This window comes from Gracilinanus agilis, chromosome 2 (genome assembly GCF_016433145.1).
Source record: "Gracilinanus agilis isolate LMUSP501 chromosome 2, AgileGrace, whole genome shotgun sequence".
Lineage (NCBI taxonomy): Eukaryota > Metazoa > Chordata > Mammalia > Didelphimorphia > Didelphidae > Gracilinanus > Gracilinanus agilis.
The window spans coordinates 147,890,975-147,911,259 of NC_058131.1; the positions used below are offsets into that span (position 1 = coordinate 147,890,975).

A 20,285-nucleotide genomic window follows, 5' to 3' on the forward strand; every position below is an offset into this window, starting at 1 on the left:
GGCTTCTATGTTGGGATTTTACCACTCTAATTCATTTTTTGATATTTTCTTTTCCGAGGAAAGATGTCTACCAAAACGGATGAGTGAGAATAAGGGTCTCCTAGCCCATTGTTGTTCATTCATTTCAGTCTTGTCCAACTCTTCATGTCCCCATTTGAGTTTTCTTGGCAAGGATACTGGAGTGGTTTGTCATTTACTTCTCCAGTTCATTTTGTAGGTGATGAAACTGAGGCAAAAAGGGTTCAATGACTTGCCCAAGTTCACACAGCTAGGAAGTGTCTGAGGCCAGATTTGAACTTAGAAAGATGAGTCTTCCTGACTCCAGGTCTAGCATTAGGTCACCCAGCTGCCAAGATCTCCTAGTAGGGTTGTTTACATCCTTAACTTGGTATCCTTTTGACTGATAAGAGGCTAAATTTGGGATTTACCATCACTACATATGTATAATGCATATTCCAAAATGACAGAATTCATTTTCTTCCTCCTAAACCCTCTCTACTTCTGGAGTCCTCTAATATTAATGAGGTAATATTACCTTTCTCCAAGTTATCTAGGCTCATAGTCTCTGGAATCATCCTTATCTCCCCATTCTATCACTCCATATATCCAATATCATCTGAAATGTGATATTTATAAAATGTGCCTGGTATACAGAGGGCCCTTAGTAAATAACTATCCATTCCTCGTCCCAGTGTCTAATCCACTATCAAATCTTTTCTATCCTCCCTTCCCAATATAACTCCTATATGTACCCTTCTCCCCACTCATTTAGATATAGCCCTTTCTCATGCACTCATCAACTGACCCAGATGACTACATATTTTCCCCCTAATTTGTCATCTGATTTCAAGCTTCTCCAACTACAATTCTTCCTTCATTCAGTTGCTGAAGTGATTTTTCTTAAAGGACAGATATGACCATGCCACAGCCACCCCCCAAGTTTAATTAGTTTGTGGGGCTCCCTATTATCCCAATGTTCTGTGGGAAGGGAATTCCCCTCCCCATTATGTCACTTTGTTTGAAGTCATCAACCAGGGACCTGAAGATCCTTTACCACTGAGATGTGCAAGTATGGAGAAACCCTGAGAGAAAGGAAGTTGAAACCAACAAGACAGGAAACTGATCCCACAGGCACTGCTCCCCCTGGGCAGCGCCAGGCAAATTAAGGAATTATGATTGGTTCCTGAGATGTGACAGTGGTCAATCTAGTGGGTGGAGAAAATTGCTTATAAGGCAAGACCAAGTCTCTCCCTCTCTGTCTGTCTCTGTCTCTGTCTCTCTTTCTCCCTTCCTCTCTCTCTCTCTCTCTCTCTCTCTCTCTCTCTCTCTCTCTCTCTCTCTCTCTCTCTCTCTTTTTCTCTCTCTCTCTTTTCTGTCTCTGTCTATCAGTCTGTCTCTCTCTTTTCTGTCTCTGTCTGTCAATCTGTCTGTCTGTCAGTCTGTCTGTCTGTCTGTCTGTCTCTCTCTCTCTCTCTCTCTCTCTCTCTCCTGTCTCTGTCTGTTAGTCAGTATGTCTGTCTTTCTGTTTGTTTCTCACGCTCTTTGGGCTGGAGCTTGGAACCTGAAGGAACCCCTATCAGAGGTGAGCTTCAATCGGAAAATAGGTTATTTCCCTCTGTTTACTATCACTACTTTGATGTAATAAAGCTACTAAAGTTACTAGTAGCCTCATAATTTAATTTTAATTATTACAGTTCAAATATAAAATCTTTCTTTTTCTGTGTGTGTGTATGTATAAAAACCACATAATCTGGTTCATCCCTACCTTTCTGGTCTTCTACTTCACTCCCTGCACATATTCTATACTCTGTTTATACCGTCCTACTTATAGTTCCTCATTCACAACTTTCTATCTCCCTTTTGCTTGCATTTTCACTGACAGTCCCCTAGGCCTGCAATGCCCTGCCCCTTCACATCCTTCTCTTTCTTTCCCTGACTTCCCTCAAGACTCAACATTAATGTCACTTTCTTTAAGAGGCCTTTTTCCTGTCCCTCTAGGTTCTTGTGGCTTTCCTTCTTTGATTATATTTCATCTACTTTATGTGTATGTTTATCTGTGTATACAGACACACACAATGCACATATGTATATATAGTTATTTATATGATTATTCCTTCATCAGACCATGAACTCCTCAAGAACAGAGGCCATATTTTTAACTTTTTTCTATCCCCAGGTCTTTTCACAAGATTTGGCACAAAGTAAACACTTAAATATTTGTTCACTGACTGACCAACTGACTTTTCCTTTAAAATATACAGTAAAGTTTAATGTAGAGTTCATCTTCTTATGTGTTTTCGACTCCAGTGGCCCAAGAGGGAGAGAAAAATACTACCTCCAGAGAAGGGGAGAAAGTGCAGAAAAGTGGTAATGCTGGGGGTCGGTCTTTGACAAAGAAATCCCTCACCATTTTTACTCTAGCAGAAAAAAGATACAGACTAAGCAGCAGTGAACCAAACAAACAGATGACATTTGACAAAGTTGATTTAAAAGATAACCTGGGTATTACTTTCAGAGTTTCATCAGATTTGCTGTTCATAATAACTGCTCATTTTCTTTAAAAAATAATTTCATGCCTTCAGTATTTTTACTTTAAATCATTATTCAGTCATTTTTCAGTCATGTTCAACTCTTCATGACCCCATCTTGGGTTTTCTTGGCAAAAATACTGGAGTAGTTTGCCATGTACTTCTCTAGTTTATTTTACAGATGAGGAAACTGAGGCAAAAAGGTTAAGGGGCTTGCCAAGGGTCACACAATTAGTAAGTCTCTGAGGATTTCAATTCAGGAAGATGAGTCTTCCTGATTCCAGGCCAAGCAGTCTATCCACTTAGATACCCTTTAAATTATTAGAGAGACCAAAAAAAAAAAAAACAACCTAGAAAGACTACATGGCATTATCAGCAGCATGGGACCTACTCAGAAACCCTCTGTTCAAATCCTAGCTCCAGAACTTACTAGCTGGGAGCTGAGAACAAGTCATTAATTTCTCTGAGCCTCATCTGTTAAATGAGGATAGTGATTACTTATAATAATACTAGCATTCCACACACATAATCACATTTTTCCTTCAGGTGCCAAAGATATTATTACTGCCATTTTATAGACAAAGAGACCGAAGTTTATTAAGATTGAGGGACTTGACTATGGTTTCAAAACTAGTCAAAGCTGAGATCTGGACACAGATTTCTCATGACTCCGAGTCCTATGCTCACCATTCACAATTCCCAAAGATGTCCCTCGAGATACAACACACCAGACCTCCTCTCACATGTACTAAACTCTCTCCCTCTCACTAGTGCAAGAAAAACACTTTTGTTAATTATGAAGCATTGTATGAATGTGACTAGATGGACTGGTTAATAGGGTGCCACGACCTTGAAGCAAGTTAAAATATTCTTTGCCTGATTTGTCAGGCACAGTTTTTAGCGTTGAATGACTGAAGGGACCTCAGGAGCCATTTCCTGGCAGGGTTTTTAACTCAGGGATTCCTGAGTCAGCTCCTCAAAGTTAAAAATAAGAAGCAGGCAGGGAGTATCTGTAATGCTGCAAAACCTAAAATCTGAGTAGAAAATATCTATAGATGCCTTGAACACTTTTTTTTTCCATTGGCCAGCCTACCCTTTGGTATAAAATGAGCTAGAATTAAAGAGGCAAGTACTTACAGAGCTGCCATAAAGACATAAAGAAAAACTCTAACTACGTATTTTGAGACATTATAAGTACTTCAGCTATTGCCTGGCTGACATAGCATGGTAGAATCTTCTAGCTAGGAGGGACATTAGAGGATCTCTTCTTATAAATAAAGTGAGGCCAGGAATAAGAAGAGCTAGGTGGCACAGAGGAGAGAGTGCCAGTTCTGGAGTGAGAAAGACTCATCTTGCTGAATTCAAATCCTGCCTCAGACACTAGCTATGTGACCCTGGGCAAGTCATTTAACCCTTTTTACCTCATCTGTAAAAAGAACTAGGAAAGAAAATGATGAACCACTCCAATATCTTTGCCAAGAAAATCACAAGCTGTTCCAGTATCTTTGCCAAGAAAACCCCAAATAGGCTCATAAAAAGTCAGACATAATTGAAAAACGATTGAAAAACAAAAAAAGGCTAAGAATAGAAGGCTAGATAGGTTGCCATCTAGGGTAAAACATAACAAAGGATAAAATGAAGGATGTGCTTAACAATTTTTTTGGTCCAAACCTGTGATTTCATCCATTTAAATAGCTTTTGGCACAAGAACACACTCCACCAATGCAGAGCAACAGTGGATCTGTAACGTACTGGTCTGAAAATTTGGCCATGCCACTGAAAAGTTGTGCAGTTTGCCCATTGTCGCACAACTAGGGTGTCAAAAGCAAGACTTGCATCCAGGCCAGTGATGAGCAAACTTTTTAAAGAGGGGGCCAAAGGAAAGGAAATGCTCATCTGTCAGTCTGTTTCTAAGGCAACTCATTGGACGTTTCATTGTATTGTATCCTACTCATTGTATTCCGCAGATTAGGAATAATGTCTCTGGCCAGAAAGAACATTTCAGGGGGCTGCATCTGGCCCGCGGGCCATAGTTTGCCCATCTCTGATCTAGGCCATACTGACTCCAAAGACAGCCCTCTATTTGCCATGCAACTCTAGCTCTCCCTTTTAAGCCAGCTTTTTATAAATGCACTCATTTTTAATGCCAGAAAATACTGCTATCCATAGTATGTAGATATTTATTTTTAGAAAATCTCAGGTGTTAAAGATATACATTTTCTGTGAGGTAACAACACCCATACTCTTTCAGGAGACAAAATTGTGAGTCCACGCTTGATTGGATGGGGTATAATTTTCAAACTTTGACTAGGACATAATCAAGGTGTTCCTGGAATTACTTCTCTCTTAGTTGCCATAATCAAATCAAATTATCATATCTAAAGCCTTTTACATGAGTCTTCTGCTGATTCCTTCCCACCCAGTTATTAGCACAGTCCTTTTTTCTCTTGAAATTACATTGAAGGGCAGTTAGCTGGTTCAATGGACAGATAGCAAGGCTCAGAGATAGGAGGTCCTGGGTCTAAAAGTGGCCTCAGACATTTTCTAACTGTAAGTCACTTGACCTAAATTGCCTAGCCCTTATCATTCTTCTGCTTTGGAACCAATATCTAGTATTAATTCTAAGACAGAATATAAGGGTTTAAAAAGAAAGAAAGAAATTACATTGTATTTATTTTTTATTTACTTATTTGTATATATCTAGTACCATACCCCACCCCGACCAGTAAAATGTATTTTTCTTGAGGACAAGGACTAGCAATAAATCAGTAACATTTATTAAGATCCAAGAACTGAGGATCCAATGAGGGTAAAAAAAAAAAAAACCAACAGTCTTCTCTCATGGAGTTTAAAATGTAATAAAGGAGACACAAAATGCATATAAAATAAATGGATAGTTGTGTATGTACACATAATGTGCTGTAAACATGCATATATACACATATGTAAATGTATGCATCTGTGCATATACAAGTACCTTCATGATATATACTAGTAAAATAAATATAGGTATCTATAAGATAATGCTAAGTAGATACGGAGTCACCTTATAGGAGAAGGTACCTGGGGGACAGGCAAAAGGCCAGAAATACCCCCAGGTAAGAGGTGGTGTTTTTTTTCTGAGTCTTGAAGGAAACTGGGAATTCCAAGAGGCAGAGGCAAAGAAGGTGAGCGTTTCAGCCTGGAATCCCAAGTTCTTATTACTAGTAGTTTTGTCATAAGGCAAAAGGTCAAAGGAATGTAACTCAAATATCATCCCTGGAAGAAGATTCCTTTTTGATCTTTTCGCATGAGTAAAATTTCCTTTTGCAGAATAGATTCCAAGGAGAGATTTAAAAGGATAAAAAAGAAGGGAAAGGATACTTCCACCAAATCTCAGCTTTGCTAATGACTATTATCTCCACCCCACCCTTTTTTTCTTTCCCAACCCTGCAGACTAACAAAGCTGTGGCCAAGGGAGACTTCCACCAAGCCAGCACCAGTTCCAGAAGGGCACTGTTCCTGGCCGTCCTCTCCATTACCATTGGAACTGGCCTCTATGTGGGGGTGGCTGTGGCCCTGATTGCCTATCTCTCCAAGAACAATCACTTATGAGCCCCTGGCCAAGGGAGTAAGAAGATGGATATAGAGAAACCAGAGCTGAGCTAATGGCGAGAAGATGAACCCTGGTATAGGGGACCAGGAAGACAAATCCATGAGATATTGTACATTTTGAATCCCAAATGACTCCATGGAGCCCTGAATTTTTCTATCTGCATTTTATTTTTCTTTTGGCCTTTTTTAAGGTCTTTTTGCACCACTGTGCTAAACAGGAAATAGGAGAACTGAATACCTTTAGAAAGAAGACTCCAGTGAAGATCCCAAACTGTGAGGCATCTCTGATTTGTTTCTGTAAGGCTACTTAAGCCTGGGTCTATATGGCACTCATAAGAAGCACGGCTAACAGTGGTAACAATAAGCAAAATAGAAGAATGTCTTTATTTTTATGGACTCTAGGGCTCCAGAGACAGAGAGTGCAAGGGATACACCATGATTTCATATTGGCACTGCTTGATCCCTCTTGCACACTTTAGTACCCCCCTGCCCCACTACCATCAGAAAAACGGACAAAAATTATTTCTCTGTATTCTTAAGCTGGATGTAAGGGGCTAACCAGCTCCCCAGGACCTGTTCCCAAATGACACTATCCCATGAGCCAGGCCAGTCCCAGAATGCAGGACCAGAATAGCATGGAATCTGTCTTCATCCCCACCACTGCTTCTTCTCCCTGGTGACTACAAAATGAGGCCATCGTGGACTCTCTCAGAGTTTTTAAGTCAGCGAGAGACCAGGTGCTTCTGAGAAAAGAAGAAAACAACAAAGAAAGGACTGAACCCAAATAGGAAAGAGGAAAAAGACAGCAGTAGCCCTCCTCTGGACTTCTCCCTGTGCACAGCTGAGCCGAACACTAGCATTGTAACCTCATGGCAACAGAGCTTAGCAACCCCAAGTCTGGAGATTCAGCCTCGGAATGAAGAAATATTGGGACATTTATTTTCTTTGCTTTGTTGTCACTCACCTCAACGATAAGCAATGTACGTAGCTATCTTGTGAAGGAGTTGAACGCTATCCTTACTTCGTTGACTAAATGAATAGCTTATTTTCTCTTCATATTTTTTTTAAAAGTAGAAATCATTGCTTCGTGTTGCTCAGTTTATCAGATGAATGCTGAGAAAGTAATAATCACAGCCATTTTAATACTGTTTCATGTCTATTTTCCCAGTGCTATTTATTTAACAAAAAAAAAATATCTTTTAGGATCGTTGCTTTGGTCTTTTCTTTGGGGTTTGTTTCAAGCAGTTGGCTTTCACTCTTAAAAACATACTTTTGAAATATCACTAACTTTTTACCCCTTGAAGCAAAGGTGCTGAGCTTTCTCTTTTAACATCAAGGTCCCAAATTTCTCAGCTTTTATACATCAGCATCAACAGTTTCAACCTGACCTTAATGACACCCACAAACATAGGAAATGACATCTCTGCAGAAAGAAGCAATTTCTCCCAAAAACTTAAACTTTCTCATTTGTTCTAGCTCCCCTAAATAGCAATGGATCTCAGAGCAGAGTACCTCAAGGATATGAAAAGAAACAAAGTGGAATAGTGAATGAAGTGATGACTTTGGAGTCATACACAAATTTAACTCCTCTCTCTGGCACATACTAGCTCTGGGACCTTTGATAAAACACATCATCTTAATGCTGTTGAGACAACTCATTTAGATTCCAATACATTACATTTACATCACTCAAGGAGGATTCTGTATGTTCTGAGTTCTCCACAAAAATGAAGTCACAAAGCAAGTCAAATAAATATATAGAGAAAATTTTCACATGTACATGTATATACGTCCCATAAAAGTATATTATAAATGTTCATATGTGAGTATTTAAAATATATCAAAGAAGTGATACATCATGAACAAAATTCATGGAGCTGACATTTAAATAGCTTCGTTCTCCCCTCTGGGTCAATGTTAAAAAGTTAGGGGTGTGATTTTATCTCCAAAAATCAATTCAGTCTACAAAATGTGCTCTTTGGTTCCATTATTCTGAGTAAATGAGTCTGAGTTCATCTGATTCATATCCTTAATGTTTTAATAGATTCATTTCCTCTTCCCTTTCAGCTTTCAACTTGCCCTAATTTAGCTGTTCTTCCTAATCTCTCAGGTCATTTTTGGTTGCCCTTTGCTAGATTTTCTAGCTATGTGGATTTTTTTTTTGAGGTGTAAGGACAAGAACAAAGTAAACTGGACGTGAAAATGCCATGATTTTGCCAAAATCAAAGTATGGCAGAAGACAATCAGAAGAAATTATCGTATCCCAGTGGGTCACATGGCTCCCAATGATTAATCCATTAAATTCAACAGATAATTGGGAAGCACCTTCTACATGCAAAGTATCATGCCAGTCCCTAATGATACACATACACGTACACATACACACAAAATTTCTACTGTCAAGGAAATGACATTCAACTGGGGAGGTCTACCATTCACACAATGTATTATGAGTAATACCGAAGGGGATAAGGAGGCTGGCTAACCATCTACCTTTCCAGAATGTTACCTGCAGTGAAAATTTAGACCAAGTCCACTCTAAGGTACTCCCCCATTCTGATTCTAAGTCCATATACACACTCCAGGACGATAAGTGGGTCTCCAAAATATCTCTAATCAATAGCGCAAGTACTTTGTCTTCTAGATTATTTCATCCCACCATATCTTCTTGGGGAGATTTCTTTCTATTTTTTGTTTCGCTAAATCCAAAAAAAGGATTTAACATTCATATCCATATATTAGTCACCTGTGACAGCATAGAAGAAAGAACTTGGCTCTGTAGAATTTCAGGATCACTAGTTTAAAGTCAGAGAACCTGGGGCTTAGGTTCAAATTCCAACAACTTCTACTAACTACCCAAGTGACCTTAGACAAGTCACTTTTCTTTCCTAGGTCTCATTGGACTTGTATGCCAAGTGAGTATATTGGACCTTTTGGAGGTCACATGATGTAATCACTATATCTCTTTATTGGATTCTTTAAGGATCTCCATCTTAGAACATTTTTAAATATGCTGGAGTCTCACACTGCTCTATGAGCATGTTTTCATTAGGATGGACACTTGTCAACACAAGGTATCTTCTCTCTGCAAAGTACTTTGATCATGGTTTAGCACAGTACAGCAGACAGGTATCTAGTCTGTTGAAAAGTCCTTCACTCCATAGGAACAGACCAATGAGCACACATTTTCCTTTCTTCCAAAGTGCAAGGGTCACTTTTATATACTCTGAAGTATCTAAGAATGACAGAAGGACTGTCCAACTATGAAATGTCCTATTATTTTATTATCTTTTACTTTATTTTTATTTTGTTAGATTATTTATTATTTTATTACAATAGTATACAATAATTATATTACATTACATTTGATAATATGTGAAATAATATAATTATATTATGTTAAAATATTTTAAATATTACTTGTAATTATATTTCAATATTCTTTAGGGATTTGATTTGATTTTATTTTATTTTTAGCAAATCAAGTAGTTCAGAGGTGAAAAAAGCAGCAGAAAGCTCTTCTTATAGTACACTTGATCCATATCATTCTAGTTTTTGATCATACTTCCCACACTTACATGTACAAATAAGGAAGATGTACCTTAGGGAGACACTTCCACTTTTTTGTTGGCAAACGTATAGTTCAGAATGCAGGTTTGGCCTTGGAGGATCCACAGAAAGTAGCACTTGGTATAAATACAGGGTTGCCAGTGTATACAAGGACTCTCTGCATTGCGGGCAGGAGTACCCACAATATAGTTAAATACTTCTATTTTTATTTATTTATTTTTTTTTTACTTTAAACCCTTAACTTCTGTGTATTGACTTATAGGTGGAAGAGTGGTAAGGGTAGGCAATGGGGGTCAAGTGACTTGCCCAGGGTCACACAGCTGGGAAGTGTCTAAGGCTGGATTTGAACCTAGGACCTCCCGTCTCTAGGCCTAGCTCTCAATCCACTGAGCTACCCAGCTGCCCTTAGTTAAATACTTCTAAATGGATCAGGCTCTTATGGAATGTAAGAAACAGAAATGGGAAAAGTGTGGATAGGCAATAAATCAAAACACAGCACAAATCAAGCTCCCTCTCGCTTCTGTATTCTATCCCATCAATCTTATTCACATGGGTCTTTGAATTTTAAGTGACTCAATTAAGCAGCCTTCCAATTTGTTACCATTCACAGCTCAGATACCTCTCAAAAAGGGAATACACTAACCTTTGGGAAATGACCTATAATGAGGAAGCCATGCTTGTGCCTGCCCTCCTTGGCTTGTAGTCTCCTGCAGGTTCAAGTTTGAATGGCCAAATTGCCTCAGTTTGTCAGAGACACTGATGACAAATTTTGCTTAGTAATGAAGACTGGGCAGTAATTGAGGACCTACTGTGGGTTTCTGTGACTTTTTTCCAAAAACAAAATTTATGAATGCTTTTTTTTTAATGCCAAAGTCATTTCTGGACACTTCTCTCATTTCTCCAATGGGGAGTGGGGACAAGATAGATAAATTTTCTTTGCATTAAAGAAAAGCAGTTAACCAAAACCAACAGACACAAGGGTCAATTTGTTAGAGGACATCACCTTCGTTATCCAAGAGTATTAATGTAAATAAATTCAGAAGATCATATACCTTGATCTGGAATGGTTATTAGATATCATGGAGCTCCATGGTGTCCTCATTGTATAGACATACAATTTGTATCCTGATTTGGGAAAATAGAGGTTATTCATAACTTTCCCAAGTCACATAATAAGTAATAAAGTTTAATTTTTAGTTCGGTTACCCTGAGGCCAGGTTAGATGCTCTTAAATATCTCACAAAGGCCAACTGTTATAGAATACATATGAGACAAAGTTCTTCAGTACTTGAAGGATAATTGAAAAGAGAATGAACATCTTTATCTGGACCATGTTGGGAGGAGGGGAAAAAATCAGAGACAACTTCATGAAGGAGGTGGATCTTGAGCAGAGTATTAACAAAAGTGATCCAAATTTTGGCCCTGCCCTTCATGTTATATGTCAAATTTAAAATTATCCACACTATCTACTTTTAGTGAAAAGTAGTTACTCATATCCTTCTTGGAGCCTTCTAAGGCAACACTCACTGACACAGATTCCAAGAACTTACTCTGATGACCATTATGTAAGTACAAAGATGAAATGATCAATGTTGATATTTTATAAAATAGAACTCTGTGTTTATAGTGCTTCAAAGACAGGGTAAAATTATAACTTATTGAATGAAAGGAAGAAGACTTGGTGAGTTGGAAAATTATAACTGAAAGGCCCCAAGAATGATATGAGTAAATACTTTTGACTAAAAGTGGGTAGTGTGGATAATTGAATAATATTGGACTTAGAGCTGGAGAGGATATTGGAGATCATCAAGTCCAATCCTATTCATTTTATAAGTGAGGAAATTGAGACCTAAAGTGACTAATTGACTTACCCAGGGTCAAATCACTTAGCAACTCTGTGAGATGGGATTTTAACGCAGGCCATCCTGATTCTAAGTCCAGTGCTCTAATCACAAAACCACAGTGCTTTGAAAGCAAAAAGGAAATCATAACCAAGTAGTTTGTGGATGCATGACGAAACATTTGGTAATAGATTTCAGACTCAATCAGTATAAATCAGTCCTACATTAAATAAGTATTTATTAAGAACCTACTATGTGCATATTAAAAAAAAAACTCACTTTGGAGGAAACTCCACATTCTAGTTGACATGGTCAATGAAGGAGGAAGTGAAAGAAATTGCAATGGTCTACTGAATAGTGTTGGTGTTGAGCAAGATGATAAATAAATGATTCCCCAGAGGAAAAAAGAAACAGATTTATCTCAGTTGTCTCTAATCTGAATGTATAATAGACATCTATTTCAAACTTTCATAAACATTGGGCTAAAGGGTACAGATTACAGGTACATTTATATATCACCTATTTACCCAAGAAAAGAAACTTTGGAGTGGAATAGCATCTTAATTTTCTTCAAAAGTATACACACTGAGCCCTTACTTTTGATCCCAACCTACCTCTAAAGAGGAATACATTTGAAAGGTAACATAGTGTTATGGTAAGGACAAAGCAATCCCCCAAAAGTATACAAAATTCAGTCATTGGGCACCTTGGAACTACATCTATACAATACCAAAAATGGATTAAAGAGCAAAAACTTTACCAATTACATCAGTTATCTTTAAACTATGAAAGAGTCAATATGAATAATTGATTTTCATTGAATTGAAAAGTATTTTGTTCTTCTCACTGGCTCAGGTTTCAGTCACCTGAGAAACAATTTTGATAGACACGTAGAGTATTTTTGTCATGGGTGTTCATTGATTAAGCAATATGGAATTCTTGCCACATGAAAATTAGCCTAGCAAGATGAAATCGGTCTCCTCCATTCTTCATTGCACTCAGTCACCACCACTATTTTCCAGATCTATACTAGCCTAAAATGAATTATTTAGATCCATGAGTCAACAAACATTTATTACCTAATCTGTGTCAGACACTAAGCTAAATTCTGGTACAGTACAAAAAGTAAAATAATTCATGTTCTCAAGGACATTGCTTTCAAAATGAGGAAAAAACAAGTATATAATCATATGAATAATATATATGTATTCACATACACACACACACATATAGTTATGTCCTCTCAATCACTAAAGAAAAAAAATAATTTACAAGGGAGAGCACTAGCAACTGAGAGGGCAAGAAAAGATTTCATGCAGAAGATGGTGCTTAAGCTGTATACTTAAAGAAGACAGACATTTCAACCATGTGGGATGACCAGTAGAAAGAGTCAGATTAGAGAGACAGAATATAAAGTGTGAGGAACAAAAGAGAGCTAGTTAGATGGTGTTTCTTAGCTTGGGACCCAGAATAATGTTCATTAAGTCTGAAAAAATGTGTTGGGGTCTGTTTTTGTAGGACATTAAAAAGCTATACAGAAGAATTTATATTTTATCCTAGAGGCAATATGAAGCCACTAGACAAAATTTGAGTTTAGAAGTCACGTGGTCAGATCTTCACTTAAAGAAAATAACTTTGGCCACTGTGTGTAGGAGAGGCCAGAGTAGTATTATATTTGAGACACGGAAATCAATCAGGATGCTGTAACTTAATCTAAGCAAGAGATAATAAATGACTAAGCTATAGTATTAGCTGTATAAATGTGGAAGGATTGGGTATGTGAGTTGTATAGAGGTAGGAACAGAAAGATTTGGCAGCTCACTGAAGTGAGGGAGGTAGAGAAATCAATAATAATGTCATGGTTATAAACCTGGGAGACTGGATGGATGGTGGTTCCTTTGACAAATAATAAAGTATTAAAGAGGAGAGAGTTTGAGGGAGAAAGAATAACGAGTGCAAATTTATATGTTTTGAATTTGAGATATCTCTGGGACATCCCACTTGAAATGTCCAATAGGCAATTGGTGATGTACTGAACTTCAGGAAAGTACCTGTGCTAGATATATAAATCTAGAAGTCTTATGTAGAAATAACAATTAAACACATGAAAGTATATGAGATTTCCAAAGTGAAGAGTACTTAGAAAGAAGAAAAGAGGCATAAGACAGAACCTTTCTGAAAATCTTCTATTAGAAGGTGTAATATAAATGAAAAATCGGTAAAAGTTACAGTAGTAGGAGAATCAATATTATCATGAAAACCAAGCAAAAGAGGAGATTATATCAAGCAAGAGAGAGTAGTCAATAATATCAAATATGGAAAATACATTGAGAAGTGATCACCAGATACAGTGGTCACTTCAAAGAGAGCAATTTCAGTTGAGCGATTAATCAATCAATAAACATTTAAGCATGGAAATACAAAATACAAAAAAGAAGTCAAAGACAGTCCCCCCTGGCCCCCCTCAAGAAGTTTACAACTAAATGGGTGGACAACAGCAAACAAATATCTACAAAGCAAGTCATATTCAGAATAATTAGGAAATAATTAAAAAGAACACCCTGCATTTAGGAGAGATTGGGCAAACCTTCCTACAGAAGGTGTTGTTTTAGATAGAACTTAAAGGAAGTCAAGGATGTGAATATTGGAAGCTGAAGAGACAAAGAATTCCAGTCATGTGGGAGAGCCAGAGAAAACGTCTGGAGCTTGGAGGAGTATATTATTCAAGCAACAGTAAGGAGGTCAATGGACCTGGATTAAAGAGTCTGTTTTGGGGAATAAGGTTATAAAAATACAGGAAAGAGAGAAGGGGGCTAGGTTATGAAGGGCTTTGAATGCCAAACAGAGCATTTTGTAAATGCTTGTAGAAGAAAAAGGATGACCACTAAAGTTTATTGAGTAGAGGGGTAATATGATTTTTTTTTTATTTTTAGGAACTTCATTTTTAGGAAAATCCTTTTAGTGGCTGAAGGGAGAACAGATTGAAGTGAAGAAAGACTTGAGGCAGGCAGGCCCACCAGCAGGCTATGGTAATAATCAAGGGGTGAATCAAAGAGGACCTACCCTAGAATGGTAGCAGTGTCAGAGGAGAGAAGGAGACAGACATATTCAAGAGTGATAGGGCTGGAAGCAATATTGCAAGGAATGAGGGGGGAAGAAAGAGGAATCGGAGGCAACAAGAATAAGCAACTTTTACCAGAAGTTTGCCTAAGAAAGCAATGTGATGATAGGTTTAAAGAATTTCAAAGATGGTAGGTGCTAATATGTTTTTCTTAATCATAGGACAATCCTGAGCATGCTTCAAGGCAGTAGGGGAAAAACAGCAGAAATAGAAAAATTGGAGATTTAAAAGGTAGGAAGGGATGGGATCAAGTTCACACATAAAGGAATTGGTTTTAGCGTGAACAAGGGCCATCTCTGTTGGAGTCTGGGGAAAAGAATGATGATGAAGATGATAGTAACAATAAAAATAATATTAGCTTACTTTTACATAGCTCTCACTAAGTGGAAGACATTATGTTAAGTGTGTTATACTAATTATGTCATTGGATCATCACAACAACCAGGGAAGTAGGTGCTATTATCACTATTTACAGATGAAGACAAAGAGGCAAACAGAGGTTAAATGGCATGCCCAGGATCATACAGCCAATGTCTGAATCTGAGGGCTACATTTGAACTCAGGCTCTATTTACTGAGGCATCTAGCTATGGGAATTTATATAAAGGTATTTTAAGATAAAGAAAATGGAAAATGAGGGTCATATTGAATTCTTCAATGTCCACAGTAATACAAAAGGAAAGACTCTCAGCTAAAGAGATAAGGAGGAAAAGATACAAGAAGCTTGAGAAGAAAGCACTACTTTGGCCTTATTGACAGAGCCAGGAAAATATCCATTTTGGCTGGCACACTAAAATTAAAATTATACATATTCACCATTAGGGAATAGACAGTAATAATTAATTATTTTGTATTTTCCTTCATCTGGCATTTACAGTTTCTTTTAGGATAAGCTTAGAATATAAGACAGAATAATTTTTTTCTTATTATTTGAAATTGCTACTAAGCATTTATGACAAGTGGAAAGAGTCGACTAAGGTTAGCTAAGTATTTGCTAAAGAGCTGAATCAGCTAAAGGATTTGATAGTTAGAATATCTCTCTGAATTGACTTAAGGAAGCTAATCTTCATCCCCCCTTGAAGAATGCCTTTCATAATTAGAAGTGGGAGGCAGCCATTGTCCTGGAAAGATCTTTTTCATTTGGAAATAGAATGAAGTAACTTCAGTATTTCTCTTTCTTTTATTTTTACCCACACTGACAATCTCCAAAGACAGAATTTATTCTGAGCTTTATCTATTCTGAGCTTTTTAGGTGGGGCAGATTGGGCATGAAATGGGAAAAAGGGGAAATAGGGATAAATCTTATTACTTGAGTTTCCCCAAATATTCTCCCCTCCAAAATAGGACTAACCAATTTGTTGTGTTTTGTTTTGTGGTGGAATGTTAGATTGAAGGAATCCTGTCTAGTTGAACCAAACCACTCAAGATATCTAAAGAGAGAGATAGCCTGCTTGTCTAGTTTTCATATAAAAATAAAAATGGAGGCAAACTATGTTTTGGGAAGATAAAATCACCAAAAAAAAAAAATCACAATGAGCTGCATAAAACAAGACCATAGAAAATAAGATGAAATTAAATAAGGACAAATTTTAAATCTTTTGAATGGTTTGACAACTCAGCTTCTTAAGTATAAAATGGAAAAAAAACCTAGCTAAAAATAGTTTGACAGTAACAAAAATCTGGGGGTTGAAGTGAATTAAAACTTCATATGTTTCATAAGTGTGTTAGGAATAAGGACTGAACTGTGATTTCACTAGAATCAGGAACTCGATGAAACTTGTTCTACCAATGCAGGTTGGCAACTTCTCTGAAACTTAATCTTAAAGAATTATTGGGGCTTAGTGGATTGAAAGCTAGGTCTAAAGATGTGAGGTCCTAGGTTTAAATATGATCTCAGATACTTCCTAGCTGTGTGACCCCAAGCAAGCTACTTAACCTCCATTGCCTAGCCCTTACCACTCTTCTGCCTTGGAACCAATAGACAATGTTGATTGCAAGATGGAAGATAACATTTTTAAAATTAGAATTACTAAAGCATTAAGAAGTTAGGTGATTTACAGGGCCAGCTAGCTCCCTCTCATCACAATTAATTCTGAATACAGTGGTACCTTGACACATGAGTTTAATTTGTTCCATGGCCAAGCTCGTAACTCAATTTTCTCGTGTGTCAAATTGAATTTCCCCATTTAAATGAATGGAAATGCAATTAATCAGTTCTGGTCCCCAAGAAACACAAGCATTTTTTGTTTTATATGCTTTTAAATACAAAAATGTATTTTATAAATAACAAATAAATATATTTATAGTTAATAAGAAAGAATGCAAAGAAATAAACTTGCTTATAAAATGTGACTTACCTTCAATGTCAGGTGAAGATGCTGGCGGAGGTTTTCATTTCATGCACTATTGCTTAACATAACTTACTCTCTACACACATCTAAATGCAAAATTGACCTTACACATTACTTATGATATGTAACTTTATTGCTAAACTTAATTGCTATTTTTTTACTTTACTCAATTATCATTTTCTTCACTGAATTTTGGCTGTTTTGCCACACTTTCCTCGATTTCACTTGGAGGCTATTTCAACAAAAACCTTTCTATGGAAGTTTGTTTCTTCCTCCCTTTCAGAACATTTTGATGATGTGTGAAACAAATGTCATCACACAGCTCCAACACATGACCTGTTGCAACTTTTTCTAGGTGTGTCTTTTCAATAAACCATTTAATTTTTCCCCCAAATCCTCAACATTTCCTTAATCTCGCTTGTACTGATTACCTCATCCACCTCAGCTCCTTCCCACTCATTTCTTGTAAATCTCCATATGATGCTGCTGCTGTCACACCCTCAATTCTGCCGTCATCAGGACTCATGATTAAAATTTAAGAAATTTGCCAAAAAGCTGATAATAAAGTCAAAAAAGAAGTAAGCAAAAACAATCCAATACAGATGCTCACACAGCCAGATAAACACTGAACTAAACAAGAAAGCCCCATGTAGCTTGTGAAATCAAACATTCAGCAAGTTATCTAGTAAAAATGGAGGAATCTCGTGATTCAAATATCCACTCATGACTTAAAGCAAAAAATCCCAGTCGTGACTGCTCATATCTCAAATTTCTCATGTATCAAGGCACCACTGTATTACATTTTGGAAATGAAATAACAAGTTGGAGAGCATGTAGCAAAAGGCATCCACAAGAGAGCAAAGAGTCTCAAAATCATAAGATATAAGTTTTAAGTAGCTATGGCCATTACTTGGAGAAAAGAAAACTGGAGGCAGAGGGAAAGGGAGTAAAGCTGTCTGACATCAAGTATTTAGAAAAATAACTGGAGGAAGAAGGATAGTATTTGCTCTTCTCTGTCCAGACGTGCAGAATTAAGAGTCCTAGATGGAAGTAGCAAAGATGCACATGAAGGCTTATAAAGCTGACTGGGCTGCCTTAGAATGTCATGCTTTTCCTCTCATAATAGGTCTTTAGGGGAAAGCTAGATGACCAAATTGTCAAATGTGTTATTTATACAGGGAGGAGCTTCTTGGTCAGCACAGGCTAGACCCGATGGCCTTTGATGTCTTCTCAGCACTCTGCAGTTTGGTGAGTCCTTGTTCTAAGTCGACTGATAGGTCCAGTGCTCTAGCCACTGAGCAACTTCATGCCTCATGTATGGTTTAATAGTCCCCATTTCTATTTTAATTTCCTACCACTGATTTAGTCCAATTCCTTCATTTTTAAAAACAAAAAAACCGTAGTCCAGAAAAGCTATATGTATACAATAAATGGCATGAAAGGGATTTAAACCCAAATCCTCTGATATCAAATCCATCCTCATTCTACTACATCTCACTACCTCTCATAAGGTTTCCCATATATTAGAGCCAAGAACAAAAATACAGTTTTAGCTAACAGCAGGCCTGATGTTAAGTCTATGCCTCCTGGGGTGATGAGTCTGTCTGACACACAGTAGTACCAGAGCCAAGAAAACTTGGAACGGGAATAGTGTGGGCAAGCGAGGTAAAGTGTTTATGTAAGACAAGAAGGGAATTTAGAATAGAGAATGCGCAGTTAGATACACAAATAAAATATCTTCAATAAACTGACAGATGGGCATATTGCTTTTTTATTCCTCTTTAAAATGCCTCAGCATCCAATCCAGACTTCCACTGGCTTGCAGACCCAAACATTATCTGATGCCTAGGAGACAAATACCTTGAGAAGAAGAAGCCAGTCTGCATCAAAATTATAGGGTTTCATTTATTGATTAGGTGTCACAATGGATGGACGGATGTCCAATCATTATCAGATAGCTCTCATAAAAGAGATTTCCACTGAGGGCAAATGAGCACTATTCTGATTTTGCCAATACTGGTCTAATCTAGTCAATTGCCCTGTCAATAAAAATTCTTCCATGCTAAAGGGAGGCTTGTCCATCTGGGCTAGAGCCAGAAGAATTATATGAATTTGCATGTCTATGATGAAAACCAATAATGGTAGCAAGCATTCCTCCAGATTCTCCCTTACAACAGTAAATTGTGAAGTTCACCAATTGTAAGGGATAAAAATTAAAGGGTTGGACTAAATAGATGAGAAATGTGGTCACCAGAAATTATTATTCAAGTCAGAATGACTTTTTATGGTAGTTTATTTACAAAAGGAAAAAGAATGAAAGTAAGGAAATCAGAGAGAGAGAGTAGTTAATTACTCTGGCCAGGTCTGAACCAGGCAGGGCTTCAGAGGCCCCAGCAAAGGGGACCCAGAGGTAGATAAAACTAAGGTTCCAGGCACAGGGCCTTCTCCAAGATGGGGGAGGAAGCTAGTACCTCTAGGAAGTCAGGAGAGAAGTCAGTTTTTTGTTGTTGTTGTTGTTTTTTTTTTTTTTTTACTTACCCACATGGTAGTTCTAAGGGAAAAATCCAAGAGCAGTCCAAGGTCCCAACTGGAGCGCCTTCAAGGTCAAGTTGAAGGTGAAAGATCTCATCACAGGAAGTTCTGGCCACTTTTAAAGACCATTCTTTTCATCACTTCCTGTGCCTTCCTTCCACTTTACATAGACCAATTACAGCTAAAGATTTGCTTAGGACTGCCCAATTCTGATTTGACACACACTATCTCAGATATGGGTCACAGACCTCCCATATTTAAAGATAAGTAGGGGTGTATTAATCACACTTCTAGTGATTAAATCTAAAAATGGGCAGGGGAGAGTTAATCCCATCTTCATGTACCTGACACCTACCAAGATTTCATGATATGAACACGTGGGGAGACTGGAAGCCAGGAATGTCTGGATTTGATTGCCACCTGTGATGCTTATTACCTATGTAACCTTGAACAAGCCATTTAAGCTTTCTGGGCTTCATTTTTCTCATCCATAAAACCAGACTTGGTGACTTCTAAGTTTCTTTATATTGGCAGTATTATAATTAAAAATTAATTTTTGAGACTTTATATTAGATTTATAGATATTTCTCAGTAAAGAGGAAAAAGAGAAAGAATGAGAGGTCTCTGACATTAGCCATTTCTTTATCCTCCAAGTTCTCTCACTGCAGCCCAGTGGCCCTCTCCAGGTCATGGTTTCTTAGAGATTTAATATTACAGAAGGACAGGAATGCTTGCCAGAGAGGGAGCTT

At 37.5% G+C, this 20,285-nt stretch overlaps 1 protein-coding gene across 1 annotated transcript in view; it reads left to right on the top strand.

The window, feature by feature from the left end:
* Window positions 1–6,122, top strand: part of SYNDIG1 (synapse differentiation inducing 1) — a 191,107-nt gene extending 184,985 nt beyond the window's left edge. The window contains exon 3 of the mRNA XM_044660761.1: window positions 5,964–6,122. Coding sequence (XP_044516696.1) covers window positions 5,964–6,122 — 159 coding nt within the window. The remainder of the gene's footprint in view (window positions 1–5,963) is intronic.
* Window positions 6,123–20,285: the final 14,163 nt, after the last annotated feature.